General features: G+C 40.9%; 1 protein-coding gene across 1 annotated transcript in view; it reads right to left on the minus strand.

The window, feature by feature from the left end:
- Positions 1–11,718: 11,718 nt before the first annotated feature.
- NEK11 (NIMA related kinase 11) overlaps positions 11,719–18,440 on the minus strand; it is a 324,686-nt gene continuing 317,964 nt past the window's right edge. The window contains exon 17 of the mRNA XM_030816832.1: positions 11,719–12,627. Within this exon, the coding sequence (XP_030672692.1) occupies positions 12,408–12,627 (220 nt within the window). The 3' untranslated portion in view covers positions 11,719–12,407. The remainder of the gene's footprint in view (positions 12,628–18,440) is intronic.

Here is an 18,440-nt window from a genome sequence, read left to right on the forward strand (position 1 = left end):
TATTCCATGGTGTATATGTGCCACATTTTCTTAATCCAGTCTATCGTTGTTGGACATTTGGGTTGGTTCCAAGTCTTTGCTATTGTGAATAGTGCCGCAATAAACATACGTGTGCATGTGTCTTTATAGCAGCATGATTTATAGTCCTTTGGGTATATACCCAGTAATGAGATGGCTGGGTCAAATGGTATTTCTAGTTCTAGATCCCTGAGGAATCGCCACACTGACTTCCACAATGGTTGAACTAGTTTACAGTCCCACCAACAGTGTAAAAGTGTTCCTATTTCTCCACATCCTCTCCAGCACCTGTTGTTTCCTGACTTTTTAATGATGGCCATTCTAACTGGTGTGAGATGGTATCTCATTGTGGTTTTGATTTGCATTTCTGTGATGGCCAGTGATGATGAGCATTTTTTCATGCATTTTTTGGCTGCATAAATGTCTTCTTTTGAGAAGTGTCTGTTCACATCCTTTGCCCACTTTTTAATGGGGTTGTTTGTTTTTTTCTTGTAAATTTGTTTGAGTTCATTGTAGATTCTGGATATTAGCCCTTTGTCAGATGAGTAGGTTGCAAAACAGAACCAAAGACAAAAACCACATGATTATCTCAATAGATGCAGAAAAGGCCTTTGACAAAATTCAACAACCCTTCATGCTAAAAACCCTCAATAAATTAGGTATTGGTGGGATGCATCTCAAAATAATAAGAGCTATCTATGACAAACCCACAGCCAATATCATACTGAATGGGAAAAAACTGGAAGCATTCCCTTTGAAAACTGGCAGAAGACAGGGATGCCCTCTCTCCCCACTCCTATTCAATATAGTGTTGGAAGTTCTGGCCAGGGCAATTAGGCAGGAGAAGGAAATAAAGGGTATTCAGTTAGGAAAAGAGGAAGTCAAATTGTCCCTGTTTGCAGATGACATGATTGTATATCTAGAAAACCCCATTGTCTCAGCCCAAAATCTCCTTAAGCTGATAAGCAACTTCAGCAAAGTCTCAGGATACAAAATCAATTTACAAAAATCACAAGCATTCTTATACACCAATAACAGACAAACAGAGAGCCAAATCATGAGTGAACTCTCATTCACAGTTGCTTCAAAGAGAATAAAATACCTAGGAATCCAACTTACAAGGGACGTGAAGGGCCTCTTCAAAGAGAACTACAAACCACTGCTCAATGAAATAAAAGAGGATACAAACAAATGGAAGAACATTCCATGTTCATGGGTAGGAAGAATCAATACCTTGAAAATGGCCATACTGCCCAAGGTAATTTATAGATTCAAAGCCATCCCCATCAAGCTACCAATGACTTTCTTCACAGAATTAGAAAAAACTACTTTAATGTTCATATGGAACCAAAAAAGAGCCCGCGTCGCCAAGTCAATCCTAAGCCAAAAGAACAAAGCTGGAGGCATCACGCTACCTGACTTCAAACTATACCACAAGGCTACAGTAACCAAAACAGCATGGTACTGGTACGAAAAGTAGATCAATGGATTAGCTACTTTTAAGGATTTAGGGTTAAACATGCCCTTTCCAGATCTTCAGGCTGTTGTTTCTTTCCTGGTTGCTTGAAGAGACTTTTAAAGATGGACTCAACTATTTACAAGGCAACATGAAAATCCATAAAAATCAAGGCAACAGCTATACAGGAATTAATGCTTTGGAGACCAGAGCTTTTTCTGGATGAAGAAAATGGAAGCCCATAAGAACCCCCAACCTTGCCATCCCTTTCAAATCCCTCTCTGCCTCTGCCCTACCTCCCCACCCTCGCCAACCATCCCCCATTCATTATCCTGAGGTAGAATGCCCAGGACTCAAGGCTGGAGGCAGAGGGCTGAGCAATGTACCTAAAAAGCTGCTTCAAGTTCATAATGGTACGCAGAATCAAAAATAGCTCTGTGGTAAGTCTGGGGGGATGCTAAGGAACCAATTCATTTTTAAAATAATGAGGAAAAGAATTAAGCATTTAAATTTATTTATTTATTTATTTATTTATTTGAGATGGAGTCTTGCTCTGTCACCCAGGCTGGAGTGCAGTGGTGCAATCTTGGCTCACTGCAACCTCTGCCTCCCAGGTTCAAGCGATTCTCATGCCTCAGCCTCCCTGAGTAGCTGGGCTTACAGGTGCCCACCACCACGCCCAGCTAATTTTTGTATTTTGAGTAGAGACAGGGTTTCGCCATGTTGGCCAGGTTGGTATTGAACTCCTGACCTCATGTAATCTGTCCACCTTGGCCTCCCAAAGTGCTGGGATTACAGGTGTGAGCCACAGCGCCCAGCCCATCCTGCCTTTTTTATATGGGCTCTTCCTCAGGGCTACTAAATAGTTGATGAGAGGAAATTTTATAACTATTCTAGCTAATCAAAGAAGAAGGAGCCAATCAAAATTTTACAATTTTTTTAAACTTTAAAGAATTAATGGATCCTAGGGAATGATCATCAATGGTTGCTAAAATCATGAAAAGGCAGCCAGTTACTGTGCACTTCATGGTGGAAGAATACATCACCTCCTATTAATTTTTCTTGCACAAAATTGAAGTTGAATCTCAACCTAAATATCAATTATAAGAAATATAAAGGTGCCCCTTTTTAAAATATCAGGAAGAGACTAGAATGATCCATGTAATAGTGGATTTGAGTTGGAGACATCAGTATTAACTCATGTTTAACTTAATATAGCTACATATGTTTATATAGGGAAATATTTGTAGATATGTACACACCTCTTTTATAAAGTCACTAATCTAATTTGTGAGGCCCCTGCCCTCTTGACCTAATCACCTCCCAAAGCCCCTACTTCCAAATGCCAGTAAATTGGGAGTTAGGATTTCAACATATGAATTTAGGGGGAATAAAAATATTCAGTCGATAGCAATCATGAAATACAATGAAAGTCTGAGAAACTCTCACAACAAAGACTAGCCTAAGGACACATGACATGACTCAATGGATTAGATAAATCTGAATAAGGCATAGACTTTGTCTAATGATAATGTATCAAAATTGGTTCATTATTACAAGAAATGTTCCATAATAATGTAAGATGTTAATTATAGAGTAAGTTAGGTGGAGTAATGGGAACTCTAGGTACTATCTCCACGCTTTTCCTGTAAATGTAAAAAACTTTAAAAAATATATAGAGGAGATCTCAGTATATTGCCCAAGCTGGTCTCCAACTCCTGACCTCGAGCTATCTTGCCACCTGCACTTCCTAAAATATTAGGATTACAGGCGTGAGCCACTGCACCTGGCCTGCAAATGTAAAACTTTTTAAAAAGTTTGTTTTTAAAACACACAAGGATGCAATCAGTAAATCCTAGACTGAAGAAAGTTTACAAGAAAAATGACCTGGTTTCATTAATAAATGAATTACAAGGGAAAAAGAAACATGGTAGTAGACTCTATACATTAAAAGAGATTGAGGAGACATATCAATTGAAGCAACTGGGCTTTATTCGAATTTGAACAAACAAATTCAAATAGTGAGGGACATGAGAATACTGATTGGATATTTTATATACAGGAATTATGGATAATTGAGATGTGATAGTATTGTTGCTATGTTTCTTAAAAGAGTTATCTTTTGGAGATACATATATTTGAATAAAGTTTTGCATTGTACAAAACTCTTTCAATGAGAGGATCCCCTTTGGTTCAGGAGAGGGAGAGAGGTAAGAGTGTAGTCTCACTTTTTAGGCAGGAAGAAAATGACAGCAAACATCTGTCATCTGACAGTTATTTTTAAGCCATTCCACTTAATCCTCATGAAGTTTTCCAGGTGCTTTGAATGCAGAGCCAAGGTTGAGAACTACTAATTTAGAAGATTATACCATGGTGGGAGTGGGGAGGAGATGCCACCAGCAGAGAGCTATGAGCTAGAGGCTGTAATTTTACCCAATTACTTCCTGAAAGTGCTAGATACTGTTGCTTATTATTATTATTATTATTAAGCATTCACATAACCTAAAATCCCATTCAGGAGCCTTAAAGGAGGTGCATTTTCTAGAAGCTAACACTGTTTTTGGTTATTTGCAGGTATAGCATCAAAACTATCCACTGCTCTGTCATCTGGAGTTCATTAAGTAGATCTATTTCACACTATCAGGACAGAATTTTTCAGACACCTGAAGCTCCATGCCTAGACCTTTTATTTATGTATTTGTTTATTTTTATTTATTTATTTATTGAGGCAGAGTCTTGCTCTCTCGCCCAGGCTGGAGTGCAGTGGCGTGATCTTGGCTCACTGCAACCTCCATCTCCCAGGTTCAAGCAATTCTCCTGCCTTGCCCTCCCCAGCAGCTGGGATTACAGGCGCCCGCTGCCATGCCTGGCTACTTTTTGTATTTTAGTAGAGATGGCGTTTCACCATGTTGGCCAGGTTGGTCTCAAACACTTGACCTCGTGATCCGCCCACCTCGGCCTCCCAAAGTGCTGGAATTACAGGCGTGAGCCACCGAGCCCGGCCGCCTAGACCTCTTTAACTGAATACCCCACAAGCACCCCAAACTCAAAACACCCAGGAATGAACTCAGTATTTTTCCCACCACCCAATCTGCGTGTCTTCCTGTATCCCCAGCTCTGTGAATGACCTATCTCCTGCCCAGTCACCCGTGCTGTAAAACTACCAGTCCTCACAGACCACTCCATCACTCCTCTACCCATCTAGTCAGTCCTCAATTCTTTCTCATGATCTCCCCTCAGGATGTCTTGACTTCATCAGATGCAAGTCAGGCCTTCATCTTTTCTCACCTGGACAAACATCCTGCCTTTCTGTCCTGCCTCCACTCTCACCCTTTTCAAACCTGCTCTCCACCTAGTGCCATGATATCAATAACTTTGCATGTTCATCAATAACTTTGCAGTGGCTGCCCCTAAATACAGGACACAGCAGAGCAAATGTGACAGCATATATCTGAGCTTTGCCTTCTGTATTGGTGATGTTTTGCTGAAACATACTGTAAAATGTGTTAACACCATCACAAGAAACATTCATTATTTCACAGTATCTGTAGGTCAGGAATTAAAAGGGGGTGGTTGTAGCTCAGAGTTTCTCATGAGGTTTTAGTCCAGATGTCAGCCAGATCTGTAGTCAAATGTAGGCTTGACCAGGGCTGGAGAATATGCTTTGCATAGCTCACTGACACAGCTGGCCAGGTGGTGCTGGCTGTTGGCAAAATGCCCCAATTTTTTATCCCATAGATCTCTCCATAGGGTTGCCTACACTTTTTTTTGTTTGTTTGTTTTTTTCTTTTGAGACGGAGTCTCGCTCTTTCACCCAGGCTGGAGTGCAGTGGCGCAATCTCGGCTCACTGCAGGCTCCGCCCCCCGGGGTTCACGCCATTCTCCTGCCTCAGCCTCCCATGTAGCTGGGACTACAGGCGCCCGCCACCTCGCCCGGCTAATTTTTTTTTGTATTTTTAGTAGAGACGGGGTTTCATCGTGTTAGCCAGGATGGTCTCGATCTCCTTACCTCGTGATCCACCTGCCTCGGCCTCCCAAAGTGGTGAGATTACAGGCGTGAGCCACCGTGCCCGGCCGCCTACACGTTCTTACAACATAGTGGCTGGCTTGCTCCAGTATGGGTGATACAGATGAAATCCGTGTGTTTTATGATCTAGTCTCAGAAGTCACACACCATCACTTCTACATTATTCTGTTGGTCACACAGGCCACCCCGAGGCAGTGTGGGAAGGATCTACACAGGACGTGAATACCAGAAGTGAGAATCACTGGAAGTCATGTTGGAGGCTGGCCACCATCCCCTTCTCTCTAAACCTGACATTATCACTCTCATATTTCGTGTTCCACCAGCACCAAAAGATTTCAGATTCCCAGAACCTGTAGGGCTGTGTCTTCCATCTTTGTGTTCCTCATGCCTGCAAGATCTTTTTCTCCCTTTTATTTGTCTGGTGACAAATATCATTCAAAATTGTGTGCCTATACTTAGTGCCTGGTACAGAATGGGAGCTTAACACATGTTGAGCTGAAATCCAAAGAATAGAATTAGAAGGGATAGTCCAGGTAGGCTCCATGCTGTCATCCCACATTACCTTGAAATATGCTGAAGGCCAGGAAAGTCAGAGTTCGTGGCTCACCTGGGCCATATAGAAAAAGGGTATCCATATTTTTTCTAAGAAGCCACTGAATAATTTAACTGGAGACAAACTTCCTCCAGATTTATAAAAATCAATGCCAGAAAGAAAAAAAAAAGCCCAAGGATTTGATTAAAAAAAAAAAAAAGTGTTGGAGGAGGAATAAAGAGAGTGATGTCAGGAGAAGGAAGACATGTTGGTTAGCTTATTGACATAATAATGCCACATAATAACCAACCACAAATCCTGAATAGCATGCAGCAAGAAATATGTATCTCTTGCCTGGGAGTTTGTACGTCACCTGGAGTGGCTCTGCTTTGCTCTGCAGTGGCTGAGATGACTTTGTGTCACTCTATGGGTTGGCTGGGGTGGCTCTGTTCCGTCTCTGTCATCCTCCTATGATAGACAGGCTGGCTGATGATGAGGGAGATGCAAGAGAACATATCCAACTGCACCGACACGTTTCTAGCCCCTTAGTACATTCCTCAGCCAAAACAAGTTCCATGGCCAAACTCAGAGTCAAGGAGTGGGGAAATATTGAGAACTACAAAGTTATAAGGCAATAGTCAGGGGTTTAGGGAGGGGTAAATTGGGACTAAAAATTCAAACTATCAAAGTGGGAAAAGCCACAATATTTTGGGAAGAAAAAAGAATGTTTCTAGCTGTTGAAAGATTGTCTCCTGAACTAAACCTAAAAATCTACTTTGAAAATATTCCTACTGGGGCCAGGTGCAGTGGCTCATGCCTGTAATCCCAGCACTTTGGGAGGCCGAGGCAGGCGGATCACTTGAGGTCAGGAGTTCAAGACCAGCCTGGCCAATATGGTGAAACCCTGGCTCTACTAAAAGTACAAAAAATAATAGCCAGGTGTGGTGGCACGTGCCTGTAATCCCAGCTACTCAGGAGGCTGAGGCAGGTGAATCGCTTGAACCCGGGAGGCGGAGGTTGTGGTGAGCCAAGATCGCACCACTCCACTTTAGCCTGGGCAACAGAATGAGACTCTGTCTCAAAAATAAACAAATGAAATAAAAAAGAAAATATTCTTATTGGTGTCAAGTTTTCAATTCTGTATAAATGTTAATAACTATGGTACTCCTAGTGAATATTTGTGTATTATTTTATAATGTATATTTGTTGAACCAAATTTCTGAACTTTCTTCTAAAGTTAAGGAAAACTTGAGCATCCTAAGATTTCTGGCAATGATGAACACTATGGCGTTTCAGATTCATGAAGTGGGTTGAGGCACTGAAAGAAAGCAAGGCTGGTCTGGAGAGTCTACTGACTTGCCTTCCAGAGCTGTCTTCCTCATGGTTCTGTCAGCTCTTAGCTGGCTCTCAGCTGATTTCTTGTCAAGTGCTAGCTGAAAATGGCTAAAAGTGTTTATCTTTCAGGGTGCATTTGGATGGTAATTATAGAAGCCTAGAAACCTAAGGAAGTCTTCAGGGATGAATCTCCAATGGTGGAAGATGAGGCAGCTTGATAATACATTTAATGATTTTTTTCCTCAAAGTTGAGAACATTTTATGGCATTTAAAGCACTTCTGCACATTAGGCTGAATCACACTGGCAATTTCATGTGATTCAACCTATTGTATTATTTATTCTTTACAGCATTCTTCAGACACAGGCAGGAAACAGATTCAGAGGAAATCACTTACTTGCTTTAGATCACACAGTAAATGGTAAGAGTAGGCCTGGAATCCAAGTCATCTGCTATCAAGTTCAGTTTTTTTCCTTACACAGGTGTAGCAGAAGTACTTGAAAACTTTTTTTTTTTTTTTTTTTTTTTTTAGAGACAGAGTCTTGCTCTGTCGCCCAGGCTGGAGTGCAGTGAAGCAATCTCGGCTCACTGCAAGCTCCGCCTTCCTGGTTCACGCCGTTCTCCTGCCTCAGCCTCCTGAGTAGCTGGGACTACAGGCGCCCGCCATCACGCCCGGCTAATTTTTTTTTTGTATTTTTAGTAGAGACGGGGTTTCACCATGTTAGCCAGGATGGTCTCGATCTCCTGACCTCGTGATCCGCCCGCCTCGGCCTCCCAAAGTGCTGGGATTACAGGCGTGAGCCACCGCGCCCGGCCTAAAACATTTTTTTGCTCTGTGTCCACCCGTGCCTCTCTCCTTCCCCCAGCCCCACACCTTCTCCTTCTCTTTGCCTGTTTCTGTTTATCACCTTAGTGGCCTGGCCCCATTCCCTTCTGATACACTAGCTAGTGAACCCATCATCTTGAAAGAGGAATGTGGTATATTTCCCTCTGTTGAGCTACTGCTTAATTTGTCAGCCTCCTTTACTCTGAGCCCACTGTGTGATGGCTGGACTCTTATAATATACCTAGGGCTTTGCTCCAATTTCAGCCCCAAAGACATTAAATAATTAACTTCCAGCACTCTCCTTTGTGGGCTTTATCTCTGCATCACCCAAAATAGCTGGTGGCATTTCCTCTGTATAAATAGAAAGCAGAAAGGTCAATTGGCAGTTTTGAAATATATATGTATATTTTTTTTTTACAAAGCAGCAAGCTAGCAGGGTCCCTTTATTTGCTCATACCTGTGACTGTTTCATAACAAGAAACTTCCTCGTTTAACTCCTTAGTCAATTTCCCCCATCATCTTGCAGTTGGATCGTTACTAATACAATTTGAAGTGGTTCAAAATTAAGACTGAGTAGAGCTGAAAGAGAAAGCATTTTCTCAGTGGTGATAAGTAAAAGATTTAACATTCAAGTAATGTTAAATCTTGTTCCCCACTCCCACCCCAGTGAACCAAATGAAAGTAAACTTGAGTGAGCTTCTCCTTAGAGGCATGGAGCTATGATTCAAAATGGTATTTCTTCCTAGCTCTTTTTTCTTTTGAGCCTGATGAAGTGCGTAACACAAATCCCTGGAGAGTAAGCTGTTTTTAGTCTGCACCTGTCTTCTAAGAACCATGTTCTGAAATGCAAGATAGGAATGTGAATCTGTTTGTGAAAGAGACTATTTGAAAATCTAGCTATTTCCTCTTAGAACCCAGCACACCAGTTTTGTCCTGTTCTAATGTTATAGAAACCATCAACAAGAAGATTCAGCAATTTTTATTAACTGGGGTTATATTATGGTCCCCGCTCTTCCAGTCATATTTGCAATCTGGTTGGTCACAAAAGGGCATGTGAGCTCTGGGGAGCATTTTCTGGGGTGAGGTCTCTTCCCTGTTAATGTGATGGCAATTTGCATGCCCGCTGTCAGCAGCAGTGTGGTCACATGCCCCCATCATCCTTGGTTTCCCAGGGCAAACCTGATTTTCAGTGTTCTACCATGGCAACAACCATGGGTCATAGATTTTGACCTGGGAAACACACCCGAGTTCCAAATTCCAAAAAGTCTCAGATCCCACCTCCAGAAGCCAGTATTTGAGGTCTGCTTTTCCTACTGCAATCACGGGGCTGTGAGAGCACAGACATGCTCCTGACCTCCAGCCTCCCAGCCAGGAATAATTCTCCAGTATGCAGGGAGGGAGGGTGAGAATGAGCATCGTTAACTTTGGGAAGAGGCAGAATGAAGATTTGTGCAGCCCCCAAAACCTCTCCATAGTGTAAGGGAGTTGTGGGAACTCAGAAGAGTGATGTTCATAACCCTTGAGCACTAGAGAAATTGTGGGTTCACCTGGGTGGTTCCTTTGGTTTCTTGGCAGGGATAGAAGTGGAGCCACAGGATAGAGCGTTAGGGCACAGTGGCCATGCCCCTTTGTCCTTAAAATAAGCCCATTAAGTTCTCTCAAGTTATTCACACTGACTCCCCTACCACTACTTGTTTATATTCGCTGTGAAGCATTTGAAGTCTTTGGACCCTTCTTTGAAGTCCTCATACCACCTTCCAAGATGTGAGATTAATTAAGCCCCCAATTAAGAGCAGCCAAAACACTGTTCCAAAAAGAGGGAGGGAGAGAAGAGAGACAACAGAAAGAAAGGTCTTGAACAACGGTTCTGTGTGGTACCAGTGGCATTGGCACCACCTGGAAACATGTTAGAAACCCTGACCTCTTGAATCAGAAATGCTGGTGATGGAATCCACCAATCTATGCTTCAACAAGCACTCCAGGTGATTCGAATGCATGCTCAGATGTGAGAATCACTGGTCTAAAAGAGTGCATCATGCAGGAAGCACAGCACCACTGAAAACAGGTTAGTAAGATAAAGAATCTCTTAGTTTCCTCAGTTATCAGCAGGAGGCAGAAAAGTGAATAACAGTACTGTGGGCATCAAATTCACCCAGATAGTTCTGAAACAATAGATATGTTTTAGCCGCTTATCTTCCCAGAGAAGGGAGTGGGGTGGGTCTTGGTATTGACAAAGATTATCTCCTTGACCAAACTTTAGACAGGCTCTTTTGAGCCCTCTTTTTTGTGAGGCCTCATTCATGGCTCTGTCTTCAGCCTGCCAAACCCAGTTTTAGCAAGAATTCTGGTAAAGTCAGTTTATTGAGAATCCCCCACATTTGATAGCTGATCACCCTCAGTATCTGATCAAATTCCTCATCACCTGCCCTCAATCTCTGATGACCCTGGCCTGCCTCCAGTGGGAATCTTAAGTCAGTTTAGCAGGAATCTCCCTGCTATGGTTTGAATATTTGCCCCCTCCAAAACTTATGTTGAAACTTGATCCCCAAAGTGGTGATGTTGGGAGGTGGGGCCTAGTGGAAAATGTTCGGATTATGGGGGAGCACCCTCAAAAATAGCTTGCTACTGCTCTGGAGTAGTGAGTTCGTTCTTGCTCTCTAGGCTGGATTGTTTCTTGTGGGAATGGATTATTTCCCCAAAAGGTGGGTGTTATAATGCCAGGACACCCCTCAGGTTTCCGCATCTTCGTACTTGTCCACTTCCCCTTCATTGCTGTGTTGTGATGGAACACGATAGCTTTTGCCAGAAGCCAGGCTGTTGAACTTCTCAGCCTACAAAACCGTGAGGTAAATAAGCTTATTTTCTTTATAAATTACTCCATTTCTGGTATTCTTTTATGGCAACACTAAACAGATGAATACAACCCCCAACCTTTGAATACTCCTCTTAGAAATTTTCCATCCACCAAGGCCCCTATCCTGCTAATTGGCTATTAATCTCTAGTTTGCTTCAGCAAAGAAACTTCAGAGTTGAGCCCAATGCCTCTCCCATATTGCAATATTGTTGATACCTATCAAAATAGTCCTGATTACAGTCTTTTTGCCATTTCAATAAGTGTCAGAATAGTTTTTTCATTAACAGTATATTTAAATGTGTCTATGTTTAAAAAGCTTCACAATCAAATCTAATGTAGCTCCATGGTTGAAAATTCTGATAGACAGTGGTTAAGAGTATGGATTCTGGAATGAGACAGACCTGGTTTGAAATGCCAGCTCTGCTGCTTGCAGCCGAGTGACTAAGCAAATTACCTAACCTGAGCATCTCTCTTTCTCTGTTGTGTCTCTCTCTCTCTTTCTCTTTCACTCTATCTTTCTCGAGTTAGTGAAAAGATCCAATGAAGGCCCTTAAACTACTAAGCACAGTACTAGTACCCAACAGGCACCAAATTAACCAAATATTACTGGCTCTAAGTAATAATTAATTATCAAAGGATGGATATGTTACATTCAATAAGAAAGTTTTACATAAGGAAAAGATAAAATAGGTGATTTATTTTGTAACTGTGAAAACTATGTTTATTTTGAATACAAATCTTGAATTATCTATGGATGAGTTTGAAATAAATCATAGAAGAGAATCACTTTTTGGATTTTTAATCCAGGTCCTCGTGTGTGTATGAAATACACACATATCTTCCTTGTTAGTCATGGAAGGGCAAAAGTGGACCAAAAACAGGTCAGCTAAGACAGGCATGTCTGGCTTCTGGGCTGTAGCTCAGCATGTTGTAGGCTAGGGTCCAGTGACCTTCACCGGCAGGCTGCCCACAGTCCATGAGACCCTAGGCAGTCAGGCACTGAGTTTTGTCCTCCAGCTGAAAATGATGAAGAGCACACAGCTTCTCCCCGGTCATCGTCAGGATGACTCAATCCTGCTGGAAGCCCTGAGGGCACACATGAGAGAAAGGCTTTTCAAGGGAGCCAAACTTGATCTATAAGCTTATCTCAGGGTATAGTCCAAATAACACTTATGACTCCAAGCGTAGGCACCCATGCTTACTACTCTCTAAAGAAGCCAGTACTTCTGACGAGGAATTGAAAGTCAGGATGAGAGCTCCACTTTTGTATCCATTCCCCATAATAGAGTTCAGCTTATATGTTAAATGAATTTTCACATAAATTTGTCCACTTGAACTTCTGCTTCTTTTTGATAGTTGCCTAGAGATGGTTCTGGAGAGTAGGTTCTTTTCCCATCGTGATCAGCAACTGCTCTTCAAAGTACAGGAGCTGGTCCACTTCAAAACAGTCGCTGGCTCGAGGCACCACTTTTTCCAAACACTCCCGGATCTCTGCTTCGCTAGCATTCTGATGCCTTGCTCTCTTGAGGTAATTATAGACCTCTTCAAATACTTCTGTCCCCAGCTTCTGCATGGCTGATCTGTCAAAAAAAGTTACAAAAGATTACGAAGAGTTATACATTAAGATTACCTGCAGGAAAATGTGCTTTTAAATAATTGATTTTACAAACATTGTCATTCTGGGATTTAGAAAAAAAGGGGGAAGAAAAGGCACAATGTCTCCACCCTAAACATTTAACAGTATTCAACAAATAATGCCTCAATGTCTATCATGTGCCAGGTACCCTTCAAGGAACTGGGAATATAGCAGTAAACAAGTTAGGCAAAGTCCTGCCCTTGTGTGTGTGTATATATATAATACACAGATATACACACAGATGTGTTTATATAAACGTATATACATATATACACATATACACATAAGATATCAGATGGTTCTAAGTGCAATGAAGAAAAAGCAGGGTGAGGCAGGCAGGAAAATCCTTCTGAGGAAGTGTCATTTGAGCAAAAGCTCTCAGGAAGTAAGACAAATACTAGGGGCAAGAGAATTTGGGCCCTAAGGCTAAAACATATTGGAAAAATAACAAGAAAACTATTGTGGCTGGAGTTAGTAGAACAAAGGGAAACAGGATGGTGGAATATAAAATCCAGAAATAGTTAATAATAACAAAATAATAATGAGGAGGAGGAGGAGGAAAATGAGGGGGAGAATAGTTTTATTTGCCACTTGCCAGGTCCTTTTCTACTCACTTTGCTGTTTCAGTCACACTTAACCTTTACAACAGCTTTACAAAGGAGGCAATTTTTTAAATCCCTATTTTACAGATGAAGAAACTGAGGCTTAAAAGGGGTAAAGTTATTTGGCCAAGTTTCCACCAAGGCCAACATTCATTTTTTCCACACTTCCAGTGTTTGTCCATATGTCAACATAATCTTTATGTTATAATCATATCACCATATCTGGTATGTTTATTTCACCGTTGACTGTTTTCCTCTATCTCCATAAAGGGTCACAAACTAAAGACCTGTGGGGAAAATTTGGCCCATAACATGTTTTGTTTTGCAATACCATGTTTTATCTTCCTTTATTATTTTTAAATGTTTTAATGTGAATGTCTTTATGTGGGGCCTGCAAGCACTCTGTACTCTGCATTTTCTGACCGTCTTTGACCTACCTCCCGTATCTTTTATCATCTTATACCAGGCTGCTTCTCATAGTTCTTCTACCCACTTAACTCAAGGGCATTCAAGTTGGTGGATTTTGTTTTGCAGTTCTTCACAGTTGTCATTTGTAATGGCTCCATATTGTTCCACTGAATTTATGTGCCAATATTTACTCCATTTTCCCTTCACCAAACAATGAGCTTTTTTTTGCTCCTTTTCACTATAACATAGTGTGAATCTCTCATCTTTAGATATTAGGCTTTTTCATTTTAGGGGAATATTTTATGACATCAAATTTTTAGGAGTTGGGGTATTATGTGTGTGTTCACTCTAAAAATTTATATGTGTACTTATGGTTTCTGCACTTTTCTCTGAAGAACAGAGAAAAGAGTAAATGTATGTTGTGCTTGATTAAATGATACAAATGTTATGGGATTGAGATTATTAGGTCAAAGTGTATAAATATTTGTGTGACTTTAACTTGAAGAAATATTAGTTTTTCTTCATTTCAATGGATTTGGTAAAAAGAAAAACCAGGATGTGTATTTTTTTTTTTGGAGACGAAGTCTCTGCACTGGCATGATCTCAGCTCACTGCATCCTCTGCCTCCCAGGTTCAAGCGATTCTCCTGCCTCAGCCTCCGGAGTAGCTAGGATTACAGGCGCCTGCCACCACACCTGGATAATTTTGGTAATTTTGATAGAGATGGGATTTCACCATGTTGGCCAGGCTGGTCTCGAATTCCTGACCTCAGGTGATCCCAAAGTGTTGGGATTACAGGCCCACCTTGGCCTCCCAAAGTGCTGGGATTACAGGCGTGAGCCACCGCGTCCGGCCTTTTTTCACAATTTTTGAAGCATTAATGCTTAACAGTAATGATGGTAATGTTGATAATAACATTGGAGACATTAGTCACAGACTCACTCATTTTATAAGCTTTTATTGTTCAGTGTTATTCAACCTTGTAATCTCTAAATCATAGGATATGTGTTACGTATTGTGGCCTATAAAGAGATGAATAGGTAATTCTTCTAGCTGTGGTTTAAAGGCTAGTCATGACAATGCAAGACATAAATTTTTAATTTTAACTAACATTTCTATAGCCCTTTAGGGCTTGCAAAGTGCTTTTGCATTCATTATTTCAAATGCTCCTGGTGAACTAGGCAATTCATTGAACATTTGTCTTCATTTTACAGATGAGAATAAGTAGGTTTTTAGTAGCCTTTCACAAGCTCACACAGTTAGTGTGGTAGAGTTTGGATGCAAATGCTGATCTTAAAACACCAGATGCTGGAGAAACCAGCAGCCCTAGGCTCCACAATAGGTTTCCCACCTTCTGTCATGAGATTATTAGGACTGATTTCAGCATGCCTAGCATCCCTAGTCACCTCGGTCACCCCCTAAAATCCAGGTTTTTCTTTTGCTGACATCTACCAAACCCTGGTCATTCCCTTCATACACTGATTACTTCAGTGACTAGCCCACTCTTTCTTCCACCTTGTACTCTTGTCATCATTCTTAACTTCTGTATTCTTGCTGTCTCTGGTTTTGAACTACCTCACATTCAGCCATCATTTCTTTTACCCTACCTGAGTTGCCCATTCCCATGATCATATCAATTGACCTCATCAGTGCCAATGACTACATGACCTCTGAAATTGATTTCAAGCCTCCTACTCTCTAATCACCCCCTCAATGTCCTCCTACCATACTTACCAGCTAATCTTCCACTTCATGGTGCCTTTCACTTTGACTCTACCCCCATGATAATAATTACTCACTTCTTTTGTAACCTCATATACTCACTCCCCACCTACCTCCTCACAGTTAATTTCATGGCCCGTCATCATGACCATTATCTCGCAAATACCTTTGACTTTTTCCACCCCTTTTCCCTTTGTTTGGCAAAGACCTAATGGTTAAACTCAGTCATATACCTAGTCGATGGCTGTACCCAAACAAGAGAATATTTATGGAGAAAAGCATCCAAATATACCAAGTCTCTCATTTAAGATGGTAATCTTGATTCAGAATGGTGCCCTGCACTGCCCAAGGATCTTACCGTATTTCCCCAGTATGTTTATTTTCCTCCCCAAATGACTATTTCAAATGTTTTCCTTTATTCTTTTAAAAAACATTTTATTTTTGATTTTTAAATTGTATTGTGTATATCTGAGGTTTACAACATGATGTTTTGGGATACATATAGATAACAAAATGGTTACTATAGTGAAGCAGATTAACATATCTATGACCTCACATAGTTACTATTTTATGACAAGAACAGCTGAAATCTACTTATTTAACAAAAATTCCCAATACAATTTTATTAATTTTAGTCCTCATATTGCACATTAGATCTCTAGACTTGTCCATCCTACGTATCTACTGTTTTGTATCCTTTGACCTACATTCCCTCATTTCCTCTCCCCTACCAACCCTGCCTGAGGTAACCATTGTTTCATTCTCTATCTCTGTGTACTTGAGCTCTTTTTTTTTAAATATTCCATATAGACTTGAGGTCATGCAATATTTTTATTCCTATGTCTGGCTATTTTTCAATTAGCATAATGTCCTCCAGGTCTATCTATATTATGGCAAATGACAGGATATCCTTTTATAAGGCTGAATAATATTCCATTGTATATATATATGCCACACTTTCTTTATCCACTTCTCCATTGATAGACATTTAGGTTGTTTCCACATCTTGGCTATTGTGAACAGTGTTGCAATGAACATGGGAGATATCTTTATGAGGTGGTATTTTCTTCTCCTTTGGGTATATACCCAGAAGAGGGATTGCTGGGTCATTGGTAGTTATACTTTTAATTTCTTTAGGAACCTCTGTATTGTTTTCCACAGTGGCTGTACCAGTCTACTGTCCCCCAGCAGTATATATTAGGGTTCTCTTTTCTCCATACCAACATTTGTTATTTCTTCTTTTTGATAACAGACATTCTTAGGGGTGTGAGGTGATATTCATAGGTTTTAATTTGCATTTTCCTAATGATTAGTGACCCTGAGCACCTTTTGATATATCTATTGGCCATTTTTATGTCATCTTTGGAGAGATACCTGTTCAGGTCCTCTGCCCATTTTAAAAATTGAGTTATTTGGTTTTTTGCAGTTAAGTTGTAAGAGTTTTTATAAATTTTGGATATTAACCACTTATTAGATATGTGGTTTGCAAATATTTTTTCCCAGTCTGTAGGTTGTCTTTTCCTTTGTTAATTGTTTCCTTTGCTGTGTAGAATCTTTTTAGTTTTACGTACTCCCATTAATTTATTTTTGCAAAAGATCAGAATAAAAATAAATCAAATAGGGAATAAAAAAATATAGAAAAAAATTAATCAAACCAAGTGTTGGTCATTTGAAAAACAAAACACAATTGACAAAGCCCTAGCTAGACTATGAAAAAAAGAAAAGATGCAAATAATAAATCAAATCAGAAATAAAAGTGGAGACATTACAACAGATGCATCAGAAATAAAAAAGGATTATAAGGGACTGATATAGTTTGGATATCTGTCCCTGTGCAAATCTCATGTTGAATTGTAATCTCCAGTGTTGGCGGTGGGGCCTGGTGGGTGGTGTTTGGGTCTTGGGAGCTGTTCCCTCATGGCTTGGTGCTGTCCTTGTGATAGGGAATGAATTCTCACAAGATCTGGTTATTCTAAAGTGTGGCACCTCTCCCCTCCCCACTCTCTCTCTCTTGCTTTTGCTATGTTACATGCCTGCTCCCACTTCCCCTTCTGCCACGAGTAAAAGCTCCCTGAGGCTTTCCCAGAAGCCAAGCAGATGTTGGTGCTATGCGTGTACAGGCTGGAAAACCATAAACCAATTAAACTTCTTTCTTTATAAATTACCCAGTCTCAGATATTTCTTTATAGGAATGCAACAATAGCCTAATACAGAAAATTGATACCAAGGAGAGGGGCATTGCTATAAATATTCCTGAAAGTGTGGAAGCAGCTTTGGAACCTGGGTAATGGGCAGAAATTGGAAGAATTCAGATGGCTCAGAAGAAGAGAGTAAGATGAGGAAAAGTTTAGAACTTCTTAGAGACTGGTTAAATGGTTGTGACCAAAATGCTGATAGTGATATGAACAGTGAAGTCCAGACTGAGAAGGTGTCAGATGGAAATGAGGAACTTACTGGGAACTGGAGCAAAGGTCACAGGTGTTATGCCTTAGCAAAGAGCTTAGCTTCATTCTGTCTATGCCCTAGGGATCTGTGGAAGTTTGAACTTCAAAGTGATGATTGAGGGTATCTGGTGGAAGAAATTTCTAAGCAGCAAAGCCTTCAAGATGTGTCCTGGCTGCTTCTAACAACGTATGTTCAGATATTGGAGCAAAGAAATGACAAAATTTGGAATTTATATTTAAAAGGGAAGGAGAGCATAAAAGTTTGGAAAATTTGCAGCCTAGCCATGTGACAAAGAAAGAAAAAGCTTTCTTAGGGGGAGAGAAATTCAAGCAGGCTATGGAGCAACCACTTGCTAGAGATATTTGCATACCTAAAAGTGGGTCAAGTGTAAATATCCAGACAATGAGGAAGAGGCCTCAAAGGCATTTCAGTGATATTCATGGCAGCCCCTCCCATGACAGGCCCAGAGGCCTAGGAGGGAAGAATGGGTTCAGGAGCCAGGCTCAGGGACCCACTGCCCTGCACAGCCTCGGGACACTGCTCCTCACATCCCAGCTGCTCTGGTTTCAGCTTTGGTTCA

This window comes from Nomascus leucogenys, chromosome 8 (genome assembly GCF_006542625.1).
Source record: "Nomascus leucogenys isolate Asia chromosome 8, Asia_NLE_v1, whole genome shotgun sequence".
NCBI classification, from domain to species: Eukaryota; Metazoa; Chordata; class Mammalia; order Primates; family Hylobatidae; genus Nomascus; species Nomascus leucogenys.